The sequence below is a fragment of the Giraffa tippelskirchi genome, chromosome 7, assembly GCF_054371585.1.
Source record: "Giraffa tippelskirchi isolate mGirTip1 chromosome 7, T2T-mGirTip1v1.2.pri, whole genome shotgun sequence".
Taxonomy (NCBI): domain Eukaryota; kingdom Metazoa; phylum Chordata; class Mammalia; order Artiodactyla; family Giraffidae; genus Giraffa; species Giraffa tippelskirchi.
The window spans coordinates 69,336,214-69,359,540 of NC_137281.1; the positions used below are offsets into that span (position 1 = coordinate 69,336,214).

General features: G+C 40.7%; 1 protein-coding gene across 2 annotated transcripts in view; it reads left to right on the plus strand.

Moving 5' to 3' along the window:
* The first annotated feature begins 309 nt into the window (after positions 1-309).
* NREP (neuronal regeneration related protein) overlaps positions 310-23,327 on the plus strand; it is a 32,160-nt gene continuing 9,142 nt past the window's right edge. The window contains exons 1-3 of one of the 2 annotated variants that reach the window (XM_081505750.1): positions 310-428; positions 821-862; positions 2,147-2,215. In XM_081505750.1, coding sequence (XP_081361876.1) covers positions 2,213-2,215 — 3 coding nt within the window. In that variant the 5' untranslated portion in view covers positions 310-428; positions 821-862; positions 2,147-2,212. Of the gene's footprint in view, positions 626-820; positions 863-2,146; positions 2,216-23,327 lie in introns of both variants that reach the window. The other variant, XM_081505751.1, reaches the window with a different exon arrangement.

The following is a 23,327-nucleotide window of genomic DNA, read 5'->3' on the forward strand; positions in this document are numbered from 1 at the left end:
AGGGAAGGCGGCTGCCGCCGGTCGCCGTCCTCTTTCCCTCAGATGCCCTCTGCTGCAGGTTTATTATTACAGTACGGGCCGCGCCGCCTCTCCCCGGGGCCCTGGCCAGCTGCCGGGCTGTGCAGCGCCCTGGCCGCCTTCACGCCTGGCGCGCCCCCAAACCGCCTCCTCCGCCTCCTTATTTGTCTGAAAAGCAACCGCACGGCGAGGCGGAGAAGCCCGCCAGAGGGGAGAGGCCGGGCCGGGAGTGCGCGCCGCGCTCCGGGGGCGGGGCCGGGGCGGCGCAGATCCGCGGGCCCCTTTGTCCCCGGGGCCCCGGCAGGCGCAGGGGGGCGGCGCGGCGCTCGGGGCTCCCGGGGTGCCGAGGGCCGGGGCGCGCGCGCGTTGGCCGCTTGCCGACCGGGCCCCGCGTCGCCGATTCCTGCCGAGTAAGCAGTCTGGCTCCGCCGCGGCAGCACAGTGGCAGCAAGGCTGGGGTGCTGGCGCGGCGCCAGCCCATCAGAATTAGCTCATTGTTCACTAGCACACTAGCAGCAGAGAAAGAGAGAGAGAGAGAGAGGGAGAGAGAGGGAGAGAAACTGACTCTTAGAGAAAGAGACACACACTCTTGGAGAGAGAGCGCGAGGCAGGGAGACCTTCCCCCTCCTTTTTCCAAGGCTGCACTTCTTGGAAGTGAAGCCGGTTTGGGTTTTGTTTCCCTTCCCCCTCCTCCCTCCTTTTCCTCCACCCCTTTTCCCTCCCCCCCCCGCCCCCTCCCCCACCCCCCTCCCCAGCTGTCTTTCTAGCATGATACCCTTTTTCATCCACATTTGTGTTTCAGGTGTAGAGAGGAGAGAGTGAACAGGGAACGGGGCTTTTGTCTGTAAGTATATGCCATTCCCATCCCCGGCCGGGAGCGCTGCTTTCTCTTTTGTGTCGATTTCTTGCCGTTGCTCTTTGCTAGACTCCAACCCTGCAGAGTTCATGCTTCTTCCCTCTAAATTTTAAAGAACGGAAGCCTGTACTTAGAGAAATTCTGGCATTTTGGTCCCGCTGCATTAAGGCTGGAATTTAACTTGGGTGTTTTTTTTTTTTTTCCCTAATGCACAAGTTAAGAGGGAGAAATCTGTTGGGAAGGGGTGGGGTTTTTCGCTTGTTGGTGTGATTAATTTTTGTTCTTCTTGCTAATAAAGCATTGTTAGGAACTGTTTTGTTTCTTGGCATTAAATGCACTTTGGTGCATGCACACCCCCCTCCCCTTTTATAAAGTGGATTTGTGTTCCTCCATCCTTAGTCTTGATTACTCTTTCAAAGCTGCTGCGCCTCCAAGGGTCTTTTCAGGCATTCGATCTTGCAACACTTTTTTTCCTGCATTTTCTTATGAAGCAGCTGAACTTTGGGGGAGGGTTGGCTTAAAAATAAATGACTGCTTTTTGCTTGATGATAATAATCTGATTTGCATTTCTGTGTGTCTGTAATACCATTATAGGAAAACTCGAAGAGCTTATAATACCCTGTTAGAGAACTTTGTTTCTCCATTCATCTTAATTTTTGTCATAACTTATGTTAACAAAAGAACTGTATTCTGACACAAAGGTTGAGAGGAAAATCACCGCAGCACGTATATTAATGTTTATTTGGTTTAGGGAGAAGGGCATAATGGTCTATATTCCTGACTTTTCCCCCTTAGTGTAGTTTTTTTTTTTAAACACGGAAGGTTATGTAATGCAGTGCCATTTCCAAAAATATCCACTCTGAGGCATTACACTACACGGTGCAAGGCTGATTCGTATTCTGCTGTCTTGATTGCAAATATACTGCCAGTAGTATGTCTGGGAACAAAGAGAGGCCAGAAAACAATCTATTTTTATCACTTGGTTCTACTTTTAAGTTATTAAGCCTTTTGAACTCCTGCAATTTAAAGATGAACCCAACACTAAGAATAGCCCAGGACTCTGCAAAGCCAGGTACCAGGGATTCCTTTGTCCCCTCTTTAAGCCTGCAGACCGATTGAAAAGCTCTTTCAGAAGCCCCAGTGGTTACAATAATTTGCATGTAGCTGAGCTTAACCACAGAAAATGATTATTTGTAACCTCTAAACAAGCATTTTGCATTTGCTGACCTATGGTAAGGCAATTTGTCTACTGTATTTAAACATATTTTGCAGGTTGGTTCGTCTTCTTGGACTGAAGAGAGGGAGGGTGCAAGGCCAAGACTGTTAAGGATTCTCAAAATGGTAAGAATTGGTCATCAGAGGAGATTCTCAATTGCTTCTTACCAGTCTTTATTTCATATAAATATCAACCACCCACCTTCTTCTCCCCTGAACCCTTCATTGTTTCTACCCTATATGACCTTTCAGAGGTTCCTATCCGCCTGGCGAGCTTCTGCAGTACAGCAATTTATATTAATTGGATGTGATGAATTAGGAATAAGATCTTTTGATTTTCAATCATTTTGAATAGAAAACTGAAATTCCTTTCAGAAGTGGAAATTTTTTAATTTGAACAACAGAAACTGTTCTGTTCTTTAAGAAGAGTGATAAATTGTGACATGCGTGGAAGAGGTGGCAGGCAATGGGGCTCAAACAAAGCAATGGGTCTTCTAGTAGAGATAGGCTGAACTTACCCCAAAAGTAAGAGTCTGTGTCCAGCTAATCCAACAGCTATAGTATATGCTAAAGTGGTATATATGTAGAGCATGGACTTTTATGTTAATACACTCTATTGTCTCCCAAATATAATTACTGTTTTATTGTTGTCGTTGATTTATAACTTCATTTATGAGAGACATCTGCTCAGTTTTAGAAGATAAGCGTGTTATCCTCTAAATGAAGGTTTCTGACAAGCGTTATGATCCACAGAGGAGGCAGCTTAGTGTTCGATGACAATTAAAGAAATAGATGAAATACACATTAAAAACAGTTGAATACATGTATTAATCTTTTTTGAAAAATTTCCTCTATGGAAATGAAGTTGAACTGAAAAACAGAACAGAAATGTCATGAAACTTTTTAGTTAAGTACAGCATGTCCTACTGCAGATGTTTATGCTCTTTAAAACACCTCTTTGCCACTTACAGAGTGTGGTTTCCAAATTTAGTTTTCGTTTTTTCTTTTAAAGGAGGGAGGAACTTAATGAATCAAAATTGAATCTGATATACTTGAGGTTTTCTTTGAGAGCAATCCAAGTATAAGCTTCCAAGGAGAAAAGTGAGTCAGAAGCGGTTAAATGAATTCTGTTTGAATTCTGTTAATAAGTAAGCTGTTTATTTTTTGTGTATGCCTGACTTATCATTTCAACAGGTGGGTGTCAAAGCATCAAATAAAATAGATCTTGCTTGGGCATAGATTGATAACGACCAAATTAAGGAACCTAAGGTAGAAGGCAAAAGGGATAAACAGGAAATTAATCAGTAGGTTTTGTGCAAATGGTTCCTAAATCGATATTAAATTCCTAACTAGCCATTGTCACAGGGTTCTAGGATGGTAATAAAATAACCTACTGCAAAGTATTTTTGTTTATTTCATTATCTTTTACTGTGATTGGCCACGTCACTTTGTCCTGTGGCTCTTTATCCCAGAACCTTACCCTGGGATAAAGAGGGTATGAAGATTCATGTGTGTTGTAATGTCAGGTGACCAGTTTGGTTAAACATCAGTCTGACCACTGATTCTGCCAAAATTAGTCCTATAAATCAAGCTCAAAGAATAAATATCATGTTTCCATAGTAGTGAGCAGAGTAAGCTTTGTGGAAGGAAAGCACGTGTGCCAAAGCCAAGAATGAAAGTTGGAACGATTCGAATGCAGAAGAGCAAATTCGAATTATTGTTACATGTTGTCAATTTCTTACAGTTGTCGTCTATTTATGGTGGCAGAATGAGAAATCAGTTTGTTGCTCTTGGAAGGATTTTTAGTCATGGAAAAATTCTCACAACTTTTTGGTGATCCTTTCATCAAGATGTCAGTCCCTTTTGGCACAAGCCCATTGCCTGAAATGAAACCACCGACAGTTATTGTCTGTGGGTGATTCCAAGTAACTTTCTAGCAATTTTCTTATTCCGGGAGGTCTGAGCCCTTCAAAGTCTTTTCACATACTAATGTAAAAATAAAGTTTGATTGTCATTTTTTTTTAAACTGATATTAGAGGTGTCTTATACCTCCTTTTCTCCTTTTTGGAAAAATGAAGTTCTTTTCTTTCCTTGATTAAAACAGGAATTACTTTGCTGATCCGTGTAATTGGCTTACTTAAAGACTTACGTCTTACATGATAGAAACTAGTGCTAGGGAAGCAGTAGACTTAACACCTGGTCACCTCTAGAAAATATAAACTTTTATATATTTTCTGTGAAACGTGTCTTTCCATTTATATAGAAACATGGATTTCCATATTTTAAAACACTAAAAGGGTCTAATTTCAGTGTTTTTGACCTGTTTAGTAAAGGGCTTATTCCAAATACAAATTTATAATCAAATCATTCCAGAGTAAGAAATTAACTAGTAGACTCCAGGATCCAAAACAGAATGGTTCAATATTTAGACATTCGACATACCCTAAAATGATGTTTCACAATGATAACTTTTTGCATTACCAAAAAATACAACTGCTTTGTTAATCTATGAGACGCTAATCACATTGTATTCCATATAGGGGACCCTTTGGGCACAATTCCAGGGGGCATCATTTACATAGGCTACAGTGCATCTGGGGTTGTGCATTTTAGGAGTACTGTTGTAAGTTTTAATTTTGAGTGTGGTCTGCCTTATCTAAAGTGTTCTTTTTAATAACGTCCCCTAGCCTTTTCAGTTTTCTAGTAAGCATAACTTTTTCTAGCACCGCCCCCCCACATGTCTTTGCAATTAACAAAATATTGTGAGTCTGCAGAAATCTTCAGCGTTTCTTTAATTTATATTTGGCTTTTTGTTAAATTTAATTTCTAAGATTATATTTAATATTGATCCTTGGGATTTACTTAGTTGTTTTATTTTAAAGGTACTTGCTTTGGATACATCACTGAGAAGAAAATATTTTAAAAATAAGCAGATAGTCTTACTGAATAGTTTGAAAAAATAAATTATTTAATTCAGTGTCAAAGTTAAGTCCTGAGTTTCAACATGACTACTCTTTGTGCTGTAAACTTGCCTCCTAGTATGAATGTGCCATGGATTCACAGTGGCAAAAGCTTGGGCTCATTATGTTTTGACAGAGACCTAGGAATTGGAACAATTTTAGATTCTCTCTAAGTCTGATGCTGAGCTTTTCAAAATGATGAGTTGACTCCATTGTACCGTTCATAGAGCTTTGCTTTCTGTACAGTCTGTGAAGTGGCATTCATGAACTTACAAGGAGACTCTTTCAATAATCTCTCCAGTAACATAAGATTTTCTTGTTTAAAGAAAAAGAGAAAGATTGCAAAGGGATGAGGTACTGTTGGTAGCTGTGCCGTTGGGTTTTGGAATGTAAATTTACAAGTTACTCAGTGATTTTTTGATTGTGGGGATGCTGAAAAGTACCTAGGAGAGTAATTTTAGATGGTACTGTCTTCTCTTTTACCAGTCCTTCTAGCGCATTGTGAGGGGAGAATTGGGAATTGTTTGGGGAATTAGGACAGTAGGGATGGTCTATCTGGGTTTAGCCCCAGTCCCTCTTCCTCTTGAGCTAGATAGGTCAGGCAGAAGAAGGTATTTGAGCAGAAATCTTGGAATAAACAGTTATTTAAAATATCATTCTTTTTATTTGTTCTGTTGTAAAGTGATGCAATTCTTAAAAACTGGCATGTAAATCAGATCTTCATAAATACACTGAAAGGATTCTCTTTATTTTAAACCCTAAGATGAATGGTTTTCCCTGGTGGTGCAGTGGTAAAGAATCTGCCTGCCAATGCAGGAGATGCAGGAGACACAGGTTCAATCCTTGGGTCAGGAAGATCCCCTGAAGCAGGAAATGGCAACCCACTCCAGTATGCTTCTTGCTTGGAAAATTCCATCGACAGAGGAACTTGGCTGTCTAGACTCCATGGGGTTGCAAAGAGTCACACGTGACTGAGTGGACACACAGTCTAAGATGAATACTTTAAAATAGAAAAATATACTTCTGAAACATGAACGCTTTACTAATCCAAATGAATAACCTCCAGATTATGAGTTTTATACATTGTGTTCACTTAACACTAGACTGACTAGGAGCCTCAGAGGGAAGTACTGTGGCTTCCCTGCTTTTGCACATGTGTTTTTAAGTGCTGTTTCTGGCTGGTAAGTCTTTTAGGACCTTATCCTCACAACCAAAGTGAAATGGAGGGTTGAGATAATTATCTGAATAATTATGCTTAACACAAAATAACTTGATTTTGTCTGATTCATCTTGGTTTATTCAAAATGTTGCTGGAGTGAGGCAGGAGTGGAAGGGATTTGCCTGAATTATCTGAATAATTCCTTTGTTATATGGCAAAAAGACTAGCAATAAGGAAATCTTACCAGTGAATCCAATTTGAATATACCAGAGGAAAATATAATGGATGTAGCTGTACTGTATCATCTTAGTTGATCAAGGTGTATTTTAAAAATTCTAGCTTTAAACCGCTCCTTTGCTTTATATTGGAAAATTAACCATAAGTCTCAGTCCACATGTATAGAAATTATGGTTCCTAAAAATACTATTTCTTGGATCTAAATCTATCTGAAATGAGTATTTCTGGACATGTTTTGCACCTATGGACAGCTTCAAGAATCTCTCATCTCAGTGGTTTAAAAAACAGCAGTGATTGATCCTGACATTGGTCTGTTAGTGCATGACAGTATTAGCAGCTCTAATGGTTTGGGATTTAAACATTAGCATGGCTCTCAACTAAATTCTAAATATCAATTCAGTTATTAGTAGCAATGACATGGTATTAACCTGGTGTAACACTAGATTATACTCTCCTGCATTATTTGTTAGTTGGATCACATGCATTTCTTTCACTGACCAGCTAGATTATAGACTCCCAGAAAGTTTAAAAACTTCATATGCAGTGTTTAATGAAATATTAAATATATGTTAGAAGCTCAGTAAATATTTGGCCCATACATGCTAATATCTGTTAAGTTGGACTTTTAAAAAATTCATCCTTAAGGACTTAATCTTGTCTCGTTTTGATGGACTAGAAGTAATTTTTATCCTTCCATTCTTCTAAAGAGCTAGGAAGTTGAAGTGAATGTAATGTTAGCTTCCACAGCAAATTATTTTGCATTATTTATTAGCAGAAGAAAAAAATTATAATTAAGCCATAAAGCCACTTGTCAAAAAAGAGTGTCTTGCAGCTGCTCACCTTTATCAGCATTTAGAGCCATCCTCTGAACAACCTGGTGTGATCCTAGCCCTCTAGGTTTGATCCAGCTGTGGTACTCAAAACTCACAGCAACTTTTTCCTACAGTCCTATAAATCCCCTCTGGGATCCAGGAGAGCCTTTGCTCCCAGTACTGGAACTTTAAAGCCTTTACTTATTTCCAGTATGATCTCATTCTGTGATATCATGTAAATGATCCCAAGAAAACAAAGTTGCCATGTATGAAAGTGCTGAAGAAAAGGAGAAGAGTTAGCAGTAGGATTGTGCATCTATTCCTATGTCAACTGAACAAGCATTTTTTTTTTTTTGAGTATTTTCTTTGTGCTTAGTTTGTTGCATTATGGGATGTAGATTTATATTTTACCTGTGGCAGGAAGACTAATATGCATGATGAACTTAATGTCTTGCAATATAATCTAGTGCTAAATTGTAAGATGCAGAGGAGTGGTATCATTGGAGACTGGGAATTGTAGGCGAATGCTTTTTTTTTTAAGGAGGTAGAAATTAAGCTATACCCAGAGATGATAGATATATGATTTGTGTGCCATTTCTGCCTCCTCCTCCACTTGTGGCAGACATTGCTAATCAGTGTCTTAACACACATTATTATTATTATTCATCCTGAATATGGTTTCCAAATCTTCACTGTCTTGTTACATTAACAACTGATTGGAGTTGGCACAAAATTTGAAACCTAGAAGCTCCTTGAGAGCAGATACTGTGCCTTCTTGATGTTTTCAGGGCTTAGCATCAATCCTTAATAAATATTGAGTGAATGAAGAATGGGTAGATTTAGATGAGAGAAAAGCATATTTCTGATAAAAGAAATACATTTATTAGAAAGGTATGCTTACAGAAGTGAGCATAATACATGTTTACTGCATTAGTGAATGTCCTCCTCCCTATTTCAGGCCTTTGTGCTCTCAAAGACAGACCTCACACAATAGACCTAGAAGTCAAGGACTCCATGTGCTGAGCTAGAGGAAGCCACTGCACAGGCCTGTTGGAGATGGCCCTAGGCTCTCACTCAGGTTCCAGCCTGTCTCAGGTTCTTTGCATTTTGATTGTGCCCAACAGAAAAAAGCACACATGTTCATTCACATACACCTTATTTATTGCTGCCTCTCACTCTCCTTGGGCCATGGTAGAGTGGTAAAAAGAAGGAAGGTCTCTAGTTGGAAGGGATAGGGAAGGGAGCACACTTAACCTCTCTCTTGGGAGAAAGTGGCTGCACTTCCCCTGGTAAATGCCAGAGGATTCATTAGTGTCCACTTGGCCAGAGAGGGTGTTGCTGCTCTGCCAGCTGTGAAAGCAGGCCCCATGCTTCCCTTCTTTGCGGCCAGCCATGTGCTAATCAGTCGCAACCACACAAACCCAGCTGGTTCTCTCTCTCTACTTCTTCGTGATTAGCCAGACGTATGAATTCAGAATTCAAGCTGATGCTTACATCATCATAATAAAATTGTTTACAATTTGAGGCCTACAGGCTGTAACTGATTTAGACAATAGTCTAGTGACCATCATAAGGGACTCTCATCACATGATACCCAAAAGTTGGGGAAAGCCAAGACCAAGAAGGACTTTTCTGGAATCTCTTCTGGAAACAGGACAGACTCAGAAGGCATCAGCTGCAAGGTTTTCAATATGAAATGATTCTACCAGTTCTTCTGGACCCTTCAGGTGCAGTTGGACTCATCCCCTAGACAGTAAGTGACATACATAAGCGCTGTTTCCTTAAATTCCTTATGCCTACTCGCACATCGTACTTTTAAATATTTTTTTCAACTTCTGTGTTTTAAACCTTCATAAACTGAATCTCTGTGGCTGAGCAGCCATTCCAGTAACTATGTGAACTCATGTTTTATTTCTAGCTACTATAACATTTATTTTCTTAGAAGGACCAGGCCACTTGTTATTCTGAACATGCCCCAGGAGGCCCTCCCCTCTGTGCCTTTGCTTACTCAGTCCTAGAAGAATGCTCCTCCTGACAAAATAAAACTCGTCTTCCAGACTGAATTTAGATGACAACACCTCCATGAAACTCTCCCCAGGACGTCTAGCAGGAATAATCGCGTGCACACTAAAAGCACACACAGTATTCTACTTGGGGCTGGCTTCTTTCTGCATGCGTTTCTACCCTCCAAGACTGTAAACTTGAAGCACAAACACTTACCACTAGTAAGTGAACATCAGACCTCTTTTTATGGTGCAGTTGAAGCTGTGATGCCTCTTTTTTTTCCCCTTTTCCTGTATCAGGATGGTGAGTTCAGTTGTAGAACAGTTGAGAGGGAACTCTAGAACAGCTAGTGAAGTTGACTGGCATTCTTTTCCTACAAAGTGAAAGGAACCCCTAACCTTCATGGACCTTGGAATAGATTACACCTTCATGAACCAGTCTAGCCACTGCTCCAGTACCTGTGTGGGAACTGGCACATCCTTAGTAACCAATAAATGTCTGTGGAATAAATGAATGAGTGAGAGCTCAGGAATACATGGAGACCTATTATTTCTGGGCAGAACCAGGTGGCTCACCTTGAGATTTACAACTCGTAGTAGCCCAACACTTTGCAGGGGTGTGACAGTTCTGATTATAAAATGTAGGACCCAGGAAATTAAATCACTACACACAGGTGATGAAATTGTTGCTGAAAACCATCTCTCACTGAATAAAGAAGGCTCAGTGTTAGGGAGGTAAGAGGGGAAGAGTTAAGTGAAATGTAAACATGATACAAAACCAGCACCTCAGTTCTGCGCTGCCTTCTCCACTCTTTAGACAGAAGAGGCCCTCAGAGTGTCCAGAAGTTTAGTTTGGTGTGGTCTGCTGGAAGGGGACTCTCACCATTAGGGTGGAGTCACACATCCATCCGGAATCCTGGCTGTGGGATGTCACTGTGCTTCAGGTTATCAATGATGTTTTGCCAGTGGTCCACAGTGTGCCTCTCAGCAATCTGACTGAGTCAGTCATGACAGTAGAGCATCATCTGCTCTGGTTTCACAAGGTAATGAATTCTTTATAAATAAAATAATTGCCTGTTATTACCTCAGAATGGTTTCTGATCTAAGCCTTGTGCCTAAGAAATTGCTCAGTTGTGTCCAACTCTTTGCCACCCCATGGATTGTAGTCTGCCAGGCTTCTGGCAGGAATTCTCCAGGCAAGAATAGTGGAGTGGGTAGCCATTTCCTTCTCTGGGAGATCATCCCAACCCAGGGATCAAACCCAGGTCTCCTGCACTGCAGGCAGATTGTTTACCATCTGAGCCACCAGGGAAGCCCTAGATTTATCTAGCTGGAGGTATATTTAAACCCTTGATTTTAACTGTGCTTGTTCAGTATTCATCCTAACTCTCAGACTAAAATACAAGCATCATGCCTGTTTGAAAAGGAGAAGGGAAAGATATTTAAGAGAATGCAGTCAGTGGAAGGAAGGTCTGTTTGCCCCTTTTATGCTGAAATTGGGAACCAGAGCCATTGATTGGAAAGAAGGGAGGATAGCTGAATAGTTGCTGCCAGTGAAAATATGAGCCAGAGACCTGTACCAATAAGTAATTAAAACAAGAGGGAAATTCATAATGTGCATGAAGTTTGGTGTGGTTGCCCAGTTCTAGCTCTTGTCCCTTCTCCACTCCAGCCCTTACTCAGATCACCATCACACACCGCTGTCCTTTGATTACTAGGGCAGGTAGCAGCCTTCCTGTCTGAATTGTGTTTGATACAATCCCAGCAGGGAAAAGTACTGCAGTCCACTGACCGAACAGGGGGAATTTACAAAAGTTGTTGTGTTTAAAATGGATCCTGGCATTTTGTGGTCTCTTTTATTGAATAAAGTCAGTGTCAGATATAGTAGAAATTAGGAGAAGATACTGTGTGTTTGGCAGCCAACATTTGAAACTGTCAAGGAAAAACTGGATTCTGTGGCTAGATGAATAAAACTTATTGACTAAGATACTTAAAAACATGACCCAAGTAAGGGATTGTTACTAAGTACTTTTCCAAGAAGGACTATTTTATGCCCTTCATTAAGTCATCATAGTGAAAGTTACCAAAAGGCTTATTGAGACCATGCTGGGAAAGTCTGCCATTGTGCACATTTACAGGCAGCTGCTGAGCCTCCGTGTACAGTTGTGCCATGTGGGTTTGGCAGCACATGTTTGAACATTTAGCCTAGTGCCTGCTGCATTTTGGGGACTCTGTTAACACTGGCTGAAAGAATGAATACTGGGCCGAGAATGGACCTACTATTTGAAACATGCAATCTCATGGACTTTCTGAGGTAGCATGGCTATGAGAATTAGAATTTGAAAAGATGAAATCATTAATTAACCCTTACCTTTCCTGAATAGATATCCCAAGATTTGGTGGCTTAGCTCTAAAAAAACCCTTTTTTTAAAAAAAAAATGTGTTTTCTTTGCTACTTTAGCACTTGCAGCCCAAACTAATGGGGAATTGTCTTTCCTAAGATACTCATTCTCTGGAGTTGAAAGCTACCTACCAAATATTCAATACTTCATAGAAAATAAGTACTTAGTAAATATTTCTTGATTTATTGATTGAATAATTAATATATATACTCAACCAGTTTAGTTAATACAGCATCAAAAATTCTGCCCACATCTTGAAGCCCTTCTCATCTTTGTAATTTTGATCCTTTATTACCTGGATTTGATTATTTCCAAAGTCTGAATGCTCTGGACCCTATAAAAAAGCTGTATAACTGAAGCTCCATTTCACAGTGCCCTGTGGAGACTTGGGCCTAATTATACATCGTGGAATGCCTCTGGCCCTTGTATGTTTTGCTCCCTTCTTGGTAATAGAATCTTAAATTATTCTGATCTTGTTATAAAGGTCTGGGAGTCAAGTCTCTACATCTTTTCATTTCATCTTCATTAAGCCTATTCCTTTTTTTTTTCATGAGAACTGCTTTTTAAACTTTAATTTTATTATACAGGATTAACTGTCTACACTGTCACAATCAATTCAATCAGAAATTCAATTAAATTTGGTTTTTGGCATCATAGAAACAATTCATCTGATAATTAATGTGAATTTTTACCCAATTGATCAATGTTCTTATGTTGTTTAGACAAAACCAGAGGTTCATCATGTCTTTGAATGAATGAATACAGTACTCTACATGTGGTTTGAGGATCACGAACCGCTTTTCTTGTTACATGCTCCTTGTTACCTTCATGATAGTAATAACTAATAGTTGGCTTGTTCCCTTGTCTCTGTGTTTCCATTTTTGTCATTAGAACTGACTGCATTTCTACTATGTTAATTAAAAGTTCCCAACTGGAATCAGGTTAAATTTGTTTTTCTTTCTGAATTACCATTCTTAATAGTTTATACATGCCTCTCTATTCTAATAAGTATTTATTTTCTTCCTCTTCAACTAGGATCACTTTATACTTATATGTAGTGTATGGTTTGCATAGCTGCATATTATTGATCAAAAGTTTAATTCTCCTTTGTCTAAAGTTTGTTTTGAAATTGAAACTTTGGAAAGCAAAGTTACAGTGAACATGATTTCTAATGGCATTTGTTGAAAGAAAGATATTCTGAATTAGATTGTCCATCGCCAGGTCATCAGAGAAGTTGTTTGAGAGTTTATTTAGGGGTCATATTAAAACAATTTGGTTTCTCAGCAAATACCCTTTGTAATTAGCTGCAGTGTTTGCTAGATATTTGTATTGTGCTGAATATTTCCTTCCAGGGAAAACTGAAAAAAGACAAAACTGTGGTGATCAGTGTTGCTTGGGTTTAATTAGATCCACAGTCTTAAGGTAGCCAAGTGAGAGTTGCTTCTCTAAAAGCTGTCTTTCCCCAATGGCTGTAGCAACACATGGACAGTGGCGAGCATACCCTCTGCGCCCTCCAGCAAAGCTGATTGTTTTAGGCAGGTTATTTTTGAAGGGCAGCTGTTTATCAGAAAACACACACACACACACACACAAAAGAAAACACAGCTAGCAGAGAAACAAATATTTTTGAGAAAACTACTCTTGATAGTAGGTGTCAGCAATCCAACTAAATTTCATCAAAAGGGCACTAAGTCGAGATGCTCAGCACCTACTTAGGGATTGAAAACAGGCCCCCGCTCCCCGGGGCCTCATGGCGCCACTGCAGGTGGCTCCGGGGAAATAGCAGAGAAGATTGGTATGGACAGACCGTGTTCTCTGAGAAGAGAGGCTGGGTTTGCATCCCGTCTTCTCCATTTCTTGGGTATGCGACCTGGGGCAAGCTTCCTGACTGCAGAGCATCCTCATCTGTCAGACGGTGAGGATGATGATATGACAGCTGACCCAGACCCACTTAGTCCATATGTGCTAACCCTGTTGCTGTGGCTTTACATGTACTGATGCATTTCATCCTTTCACCGGCACCCTGAGGGTTAAATGGGTGTGCCTAAAATTAAAAAAATATTATAATGAACTCCAGTGTGCATTTCCCACAGAAAACTGTGGCTTTCCAAACTTAAATATTCTGCCAGTGTGGGTTCCAACAACTCTCATGTCTTGCTCACAGTTCTCTTCCTTTGGAGAAGTATAATTTTGCTGATTGGTTTACAATGGAAGAAGAACCGAAGGGAAAAGCCCCAAAGATGTCAATATCAGTGTCTTTTGACTCAGAATGCAGTCAGGATTTAGAATGAAGTTCTGAGTTTCCAATGCTGTCTTTTTCATGCTAATTAGAATATAAGTGATCCCTTTCCCAGGGAATTTAGCCTCCTAATTTGGCATTCCTTTTGCAGTCATCTTCATAACTCTCCAGGTGTTTACTGGTGACTCCCAGTCCCGAAACACCTTGTCTGTTTGGCCACCCCCTTTGGTCATCCCTGCTTCCTGTGGCACTGCCGGACTGGCCTTTGTCAGGGAGAAGCGGCCTTCTGAGTCAGACCACACTCAGTGGGACTGAGAATCCCAGTGGTGCACAGGGGCACATCCATCCTAACCTTCTGTTGCTCTGTGCTTTTAGTTTTTTGCCAGTTTTCATAAAGGACAGTTTACCAGAAGCCTTGTAGTGCCCTGAGCACTTATGGCGTGCAGATACAGATCTGGCTATATTTCCCCCTCTTTAAAGCCAAATTTCTTAAAAGATACTCAACTAGCATCTGATTTAAACCAAGTTTAATTACATTCTCTCCAAGAAACCACTTTCCCTCCAAATTTGGTGATCTGTTGTGACGCTGTTTGCTGTTGAAGAGTTATCTAGTCTTTAAATGACCAAGACAGTACACAACAAGCACTGAACTGTGAAATGACTTTTGCTAAATGCTGAGCCGTTTGCAGCTGCCAGCAGAAAGAGGGTGCATTGATGGAAAGAGTGAATAACTTCTTTTGGAATGAGCACTTTGGGAGAAAATGCACTTTCTGGAAAAGTCAGTCTTGCATATGTCAGCAATAGGAATGCTTTGAAATTGTTCATAAGCTCATCAAAAGCAACTGGCTATCTCATTATTCACCCAGATCAAGAAAAACCCCAAATCTATATGTCCATATAAATATTTATTTCACTAGCTTTTAATTTAGGGCTTTAGCAAAAAATACCCCTGAGTTTCGAGGATTTTTTCTTCCACATTGTTGGTGAAAACTTGCATAGATTTTAGTGAATAGCACCGTAACTTTAGAACAAGAAGAAACAAAAATTAGCATTCTTGCTCAGTAGAAATCAGACTTCTTTAGTTATATGAAGGTGAAATGCAGTATACCTAAAATTACTCAAACTAGCTAATAAAAGCAAGTCTATATGTTTCCTATTAACTTTGGAATGTGCTTGGAAAAGGTCCTGCTAATTCCAGATGTCTAGTATTGGAAAGGGTATCAACAGCATGACTCATTTGTGGCAGAGAATACAGTTTAAAAATTCGCAAGTGCAGTTGGGTGCACTCAGGCCCAATATGGTTTTCTTTTCTTCCTTACGGCGTTCTTTCTTCATTCTGTCCTTCAGTCTTTTGCTCTCTTTCTTTCTTCCTCTCTTCCCTCCCTTCCTTCCCTTTCATCCTTCCTTCCTTCTCCTACTATAAAAGTAGGAGAAACATTGCAAAATGTGGTGTTTCTAATTTCTTGGTTGCAAATGAAAACCAATTTATATAAGGGAATAAGGTGGTCCAGACTTAGAACTCAGATGTGTTAAGTAAATATTTACTCTGGTTCCGCTCCAGGGAGGTAAAAGATTTTATTAACATATTTGTTGAGGTCATGGGGCAAGGAAAAGCTTATGCTGTGCTTAAATGCCTGAGGGGCCTTTTTTTTTTTTTCTTGCTAGTTAACAAAGGCCAGCATTTTTTATCCTGCTGAAAAGAGCAAATGTCTTATTTTTGTGGCCTGTACTTTCTTATTGTTCACTCACAAACTGCTTAATCTCAAACCAGAGTTTTGAAAAGCTGCTTTATTTTTTCCCTTTGTTCAGAAAATCTCTTCTTAGATATCCTTTATGAGATTTGTTTCCAAGCTTTCTTCCTGTGCTTTTTCTCCTGGTTTACTTTGGGCTGTTATCAGCTGTTTGTACTTTGTTTTGTCTTCATCACTGAAAAGAAAAATTGCCCATTAAAAGTCTAGATTTGAAGTGTTGATCTTAATTCCTTGAGTCCAGTCCACAATTTGGCTCTGCTTAGTGTACCAGGCTGACCTCCAGCACAGGGGAGGGTGCCTTGGCAGAAATCTGAGAATTCCTCGATCAGTAACTCCCTTTTTTGGATTTATGGAGCCTTTAGGTGGATTGCTTTGTTCTAAGCATGTTCCTATTGGAAAGCAATGAGCTGGGATGAGAGGAGTTTGCACAGCACAAGTGTTTGCAACCGGCCTCCGGTTCAGCGTGCTGAGTTCACCAGCTGCTGCTGCTGCACCCTGCCTTGAAGCACATGCCATCCAAACCCCCCCAAACTCACATCATGAATGGTTTCAAACAGCGGTGACAAAGCAAAGTTGGGTAATCTTAACCTTTTGTGGCTTGCTTCTGACTTGATTCCTTGCTCCTCTTTAAGTCTTTGTTTTTATTCTTAGAAATCAAATTTTAAAAGACTCAGCAGCCAAACAAGCAAATATTATATTGTGGTACAGAGTGACTGCAAAAGCTCTTTGTGCTGACGATTAATTTCACTTGTAAACACTTTTTTGTTGCCAGCGAGGAGACTTCCTTTTCCTTTCTCTGCCTCGTTGAAATCTAGAAATGAAATTCCACAGCTGTCGGGCTCCCACAGATTCATCAGCGGCCTCTCAAGATGGCTTCACAACAGGGAGAGTGAGTCTAGAGGATTCCACTGTTAAACTCTGAACACCACTTGTTTAAAACACCCCAGCTCACAAAGTAAAGAAATGAATCCTTTGCCTGCCTTACATGTCATCATGGGCAGTAACATAATCTGCTGCATAATATGAGTAAAATGTGGACATTTCTATGTTAGTAAACATCTGCACCCATAGTAAACATCTGCACCCGAAGCAAAGTTAATTCGATGGGCTTAATCAGCTTGTATGCTGTGAACCACAGTTGTCTCCCCCACCCCCATTTCTGCAGGTTAAGAACTCATCAGGCCATGGAAAAACCAAGAATGTCAGCAGGTATTGTAGTGCAGCAGTGTCCTAAAAGACCATCCCTTTCTTTCTAGCAGGAGGGCATTTGTGGTTGGGTGCAGTAGTCAAGTGTTCATCATGCTTTCTCTGCGATTGTCCATTGGTTACCTCAGCCAGCTTGTGTGTGTGTGTGTGTGTGTGTGTGTGTGTGTGTGTGTGTGTGTGTGTGTGTGTGTGTGCACGCGCGTGCACACACACACACTTAAATTAGATCCCTGCATGTTTCACTTAGTTCTCGAACCAGAATGTTTGCCAACTTAGGGACCAACTAACACATTTATTTTACTTTCTAGAATGTGCAGAGATGACATCCCATATCTGAATGACCCAATGTTCTGCATATTTTTCTTTTTGTCTTCTAGTTGCAGTGCATTTTCCCCACTGTGTACTCCATCTCCAAGCAGCATTCACAGGGTTAGGCAGATCTCTAAGACTCGCTCTCTAGAGAGACAGCTCAGCACATCATCCTTTGGCACCATCTAATCTTTGATGTAATACTGTTCAGAGAAAATGACCCTTGTAACTCATTTATGGTTTCAGTTTACATTCTGCCCTCTCACATGACCAGTCACACCTGGGAGCAGACCAGCTTTTGAGGGAGATTCTTAATAGGGCCACTTCAAAGGGTATTTGCAGAAATGAAGTGCATGTGTATGCACATAAATTCTCCTGTATTACAGTACTGGGTTTCATAACCTCCCAGCCAATTAGGCAGAATAGAAGATGTATACACATGCACACACACACACACACACACTCTCACACACAGAGTAATTGGCAGATTATAAAATACACTCCTTTGCTGCTCAAAGAATTAATTATGCAGGTTTGACATCTGCTGCTCTGGTTCACTCTTCTAATTGCAGGGGGTGGGCACCTATCTTTGGTAAATCATAAAAGGGCCATTGTTTAAGCACATAGAACCCCACCAAGGGTAGAAAATATTATAATTATGGTTGTTAGCAACCAAGCCATGCAGCATCTTCATCACAGTTTTATGAGAAGGTATGTTAACTGGTAAAGTAAGCAACATATATGTGTGTGGTGCATTTAGGCTCCAAATAAAGCCATGATCCTGCCTTTGAAGATTGTTCTCATCTAACAGTCTCCCCAAAGAAATACTGATAAAGATGGTAAGTGAATAGAGGGAAATATGAATTTAGAAACAGGTAATAAATAGATATAATTCAAAATTTTCATGCAGTATGGTAGAAGTGATAGGAAGCATGTCAGTTAGATTGATTCTGTATATGTACTATGTTGTTATTCTTTAGTTGCTAAGTCGTGTCTAACTCTTTTCTACCCCATGGACTGTAGCCCACCAAGCTCCTCTGTCCATGGGATTTCTGAGGCAAGAATACTGGAGTGGATTTCCATTTCCTTCTCCATTTCCATTTTCCTTCTCCTTCCATTTCTCTTCCTTCAGGGGATCTTCCTGACCCAGGGATTGAACCCACATCTCCTGCATTGGCAGGCGGATTCTTTACCACTGAGCCACCAGGGAAGCCCTAAACTTTGGTTAATTTCTTACAAGATATTCCCACGTGCTTGCATTTCTGAGATGCTCACACCACCACCACCAAGAGAGAATTTGGTGAAGCTTAAAAAAGGAAGTTGCTTTAATTGATCTTTATGAAGAACACAAACTTGAATCCAGAAAAGTGAATATATGGGAAACAATTTAAGCCATGTGTTCACTTACAGAGCATCAAGAAGAATGAGCAGCTTTGGGGTCCAGCAAGAACAGGTGAACTCCAAAAAGACAGATCAACTTATCCTTTTTTCTGACCTACATGTTATCAGCACTTGAAAGCCCCCTCAACCTTCTATCTTCCTTGACTTGCATTTGGCAGCCTTTACATACCCTTGCAGATCTGCTCACTGCCACCCTCATTTCCTCTGTTGACAGCTCTACTGGATGTCTTGCTAAATGTTGGTTTTGTTTGTTTTTTAAATCTATTGATAGATATTCTGACAGCTATTACATTTGACATAACCTTTACTTTTTAAAAAAATTGCACCTAAAGCACACTGTGTTCATTTCTAGTCAAAGCTATGGTTTTTCCAGTAGTCATGTATGGATGTGAGAGTTGGACTATAAAGAAAGCTGAGTGCCAAAGAATTGATGCTTTTGAACTGTGGTGTTGGAGAAGACTCTTGAGAGTCCCTTGGACTGCAAGGAGATCCAACCAGTCCATCCTAAAGGAGATCAGTCCTGGGTGTTCATAGGAAGGACTGATGTTGAAGCTGAAGCTCCAATACTTTGGCCACCTCATGCGAAGAGCTGACTCATTGGAAAAGACCTTGATGCTGGGAAGGATTGGGGGCAGGAGGAGAAGGGGACGACAGAGGATGAGATGGCTGGATGGCATCACTGACTTGATGGACTTGAGTGTGAGCAAGCTCTGGGAGTTGGTGATGGACAGGGAGGCCTGGTGTGCTGCAGTCCATGGGGTCACAAAGAGTCGGACACGACTGAGCAACTGAACTGAACTGATTCATTTCCTAGGGCTGTCAAAACAAAGTACCACAGATTAGATGACTTAAACAACAGAAATTTATTTTTTCCTGGTTCTGGAGTCTTGCAGTCTGTAGTAAGGATTGGTTTCCTCTGAGGCCTCTCCGCTTGGCCTGTGGATGGCCATCTTTCTCCCAGTGTCCTCGCGTGGTCTTCCCCGTGTGTGTGTGTGTCCTAATTTCCTCCTCTTACAAGTACACCAGTCATATGAATTAGAGCCCACCCCTAGGACCTCACTTTAACTTAATTACCTCTTTATATACCCTATCTCCATATACAATTTGAGGTGTTAGGGGTCAGGACTTCACATATGGGCATTAGAGGGAACACAATTCAGCACATACCACATTTAAATGATCTTTTACAGGATCTGTCACCCCCACTGTCTTGTCCCTTGCCCCTTGATTTGAGCCCCTAGGAGACAGGAACTTTGTTTCTATTCTGGTGGTATCCAGAGTCTAACTGTCCAGCACACTGCAAGTATTTCACAAACTCCTGGTGAATGCCGGCATGGACAGAGGTATTATTGAGTTATTTGAGAGTAAAGATAATGATTGTCATTGATATTTTTTCTCAAGTCATTCAGTTCAGTTCAGTCACTCAGTCGTGTCCGACTCTTTGCCACCCCATGAACCAGGGCACACCAGGCCTCCCTGTCCATTGCCAGCTCCCGGAGTTTACCCAAACCCATGTCCATTGAGTCTGTGATGCCATCCAACCATCTCATCCTTTGTTGTCCCCTTCTCCTCCTGCCCTCAATCTTTCCCAGCATCAGGGTCTTTTCAATTGAGTCAGTTCTTTGCATCAGGTGGCCAAAGTTTTGGAGTTTTAGCTTCAACATCAGTCCTTCCAATGAACACCCAGGACTGATCTCCTTTAGGATGGACTGGTTGGATCTCCTTGGTGTCCAAGGGACTCTCAAGAGTCTTCTCCAACATCACAGTTCAAAAGCATCAATTCTTTGGTGCTCAGCTTTCTTTATAGTCCAACTCTCACATCCATTCATGACCACTGAAAAACCATAACCTTGACTAGATGGACCTTTGTTGGCAAAGTAATGTCTCTGCTTTTCAATATGCTGTCTAGGTTGGTCATAGCTTTCCTTCCAAGGAGTAAGCGTCTTTTAATTTCATGGCTGCAGTCACCATCTGCAGTGATTTTTGGAGCCCAGAAAAATAAAGTCAGCCACTGTTTCCACTGTTTCTCCATCTATTTGCCATGAAGTGATGGGACTGGATGCCGTGATCTCAGTTTCCTGAACGTTGAGCTTTAAGCCAACTTTTTCACTCTCCTCTTTAACTTTCATCAAGAGGCTCTGTAGTTCTTCACTTTCTGTCATAAAGGTGGAGTCATCTGCATATCTGAGGTTATTGATATTTCTCCCAGCAATCTTGATTCCAGCTTGTGCTTCTTCCAGCCCCGCGTTTCTCATGATGTACTCTGCATATAAGTTAAATAAGCAGGGTGACAATATACAGCCTTGAGGTACTCCTTTTCCTATTTGGAACCAGTCTGTTGTTCCATGTCCAGTTCTAACTGTTGCTTCCTGACCTGCATACAGGTTTCTCAAGAGGCAGGTCAGGTGGTTTGGTATGCCCATCTCTTTCAGAATTTTCCACAGTTTATTGTGATCTACACAGTCAAAGGCTTTGGCATAGTCAATAAAGCAGAAATAGATGTTTTTCTGGACCTCTCTTGCTTTTTCAATGATCCAGTGGATGTTGGCAATTTGATCTCTGGTTCCTCTGACTTTTCTAAATCCAGCTTGAACATCGGGAAGTTCACGGTTCACGTATTGCTGAAGCCTGGCTTGGAGAATTTTGAGCATTGCTTTGCTAGCATGTGAGATGAGTGCAATTGTGCAGTAGTTTAAGCATTCTTTGGCATTTCCTTTCTTGGGGATTGGAATGATATTGGTGATAGAATATTGGAATTATTGGAATAATTGGAATTACTGGTGATAGAAGCAAGTTCCAATGCTGTAAAAAGCAATATTGCATAGGATCCTGGAATGTTAGGTCCATGAATCAAGGCAAACTGGGAGTGGTCAAACTGGAGATGGCAAGAGTGAATGTCTACATTCTAGGAATCAGTGAACGATAATGGACTGGAATGGGTGAATTTAACTCAGATGACCATTATATCTACTACTGTGAGCAGGAATCCCTTAGAAGAAATGGAGTAGCCATCATAGTCAACAAAAGAGTCTGAAATGCAGTACTTGGATGCACCCTCAAAAATGACAGAATGATCTCTGTTTGTTTCCAAGGCAAACCATTGAATATCACAGTAATCCAAGGGTATGCCCGACCAGTAATCCTGAAGAAGCTGAAGTTGAACGGTTCTATGAAGACCTACAAGAACTTCTAGAACTAACACGAGAATAGATGCCCTTTTCATTACAGGGGACTGGAATGCAAAAGTAGGGAGTCAAGAAATACCTGGAGTAACAGGCAAATTTGGCCTTGGAGTACAGAATGAAGCAGGGAAAAGGCTAATAGAGTTCTGCAAGAGAATGCACTGGTCATAGCAAACACCCTCTTCCAACAACACAAGAGAAGACTCTACACATGGTCATTACCAGATGGCCAACACCAAAATCGGATTGATTATATTCTTTACAGCCAAAGATAGAGAAGCTCTGTACAGTCAGCAAAAATGACTGGGAGCTGACTGTGGCTCAGATCATGAACTCCTTATTGCCAAATTCAGACTTAAATTGAAGAAAGTAGGGAAAACCACTAAACCATTCAGGTATGACCTAAATCAAATCCCTTATGATTATACAGTGGAAGTGACAAATAGATTTAAGGGACTAGATCTGATAGAGTGCCTGATGAACTATGGATGGAGGTTCGTGACGTTGTACAAGAAACAGGGATCAAGACCATCCCCAAGAAAAAGATATGCATAAAAGCAAAATGGCTGTCTGAGGAGGCCTTATAAATAGCTGTGAAAAGAAGAGAAGTGAAGAGCAAAGGAAAAAAGGAAAGATATACCCATTTGAATGCAGAGTTCCAAAGAATAGCAAGACGAGATAACAAAGCCTTCAGCAGCTATCAATGCAAAGAAATAGAGAAAAACAAAAGAATGGGAAAGTCTAGAGATCTCTTCAAGAAAATTAGACATACCAAGGAAACATTTCATGCAAAGATGGGCTCAATAAAGGACAGAAATGGTATGGAGCTGACAGAAGCAGAAGATATTAAGAAGAGGTGGCAAGAATACACAGAAGAACTATACAAAAAAGATCTTCATGACCCAGATAATCATGATGGTGTGATCACTCACTTAGAGCCAGACATCCTGGAATGTGAAGTCAAGTGGGCCTTCGAAAGCATCACTACGAACAAAGCTAGTGGAGGTGATGGAATTCCGGTTGAGCTGTTTCAAATCCTGAAAGATGATGCTGTAAAAGTGCTGCACTCAATATGCCAGCAAATCTGGAAAACTGAGCAGTGGCCACAGGACTGGAAAAGGTCAGTTTTCATTCCAATCCCAAAGAAAGACAATGCCAAAGAATGCTCAAAAAAGTCATTCATATTAGAGCCTTCAAAACACCACAGATATAGGAAGGAATGAAACTGTTATGTAGGTAGCATGGATTTCCAATAATCTACCACCCTTTCCCCAAACCAAAAAATAAATGTTTATTCCCCTTTAGGTTTCTGTGTTCAGGGATGTGCTGAGTTCTTAAGAGACCAGCCAGGCAGGTGTTAAGAATGTAAATGAGATTCTTCTGTCTCTGCCATTTTGGGGTTAAAATTCTGATTCTGAAAAGACTATATGAATTTATCACAAAGCCAAAATTACATTTATCTTTCATAACACCTACAATGATTACTTTATGATTCACACAGTAAAAGAAATGCCTAATTAGAAATGCCTTTGGTCACTTTATAGCTAAATTGATATGTTGCACAAGAGCAAATTTGA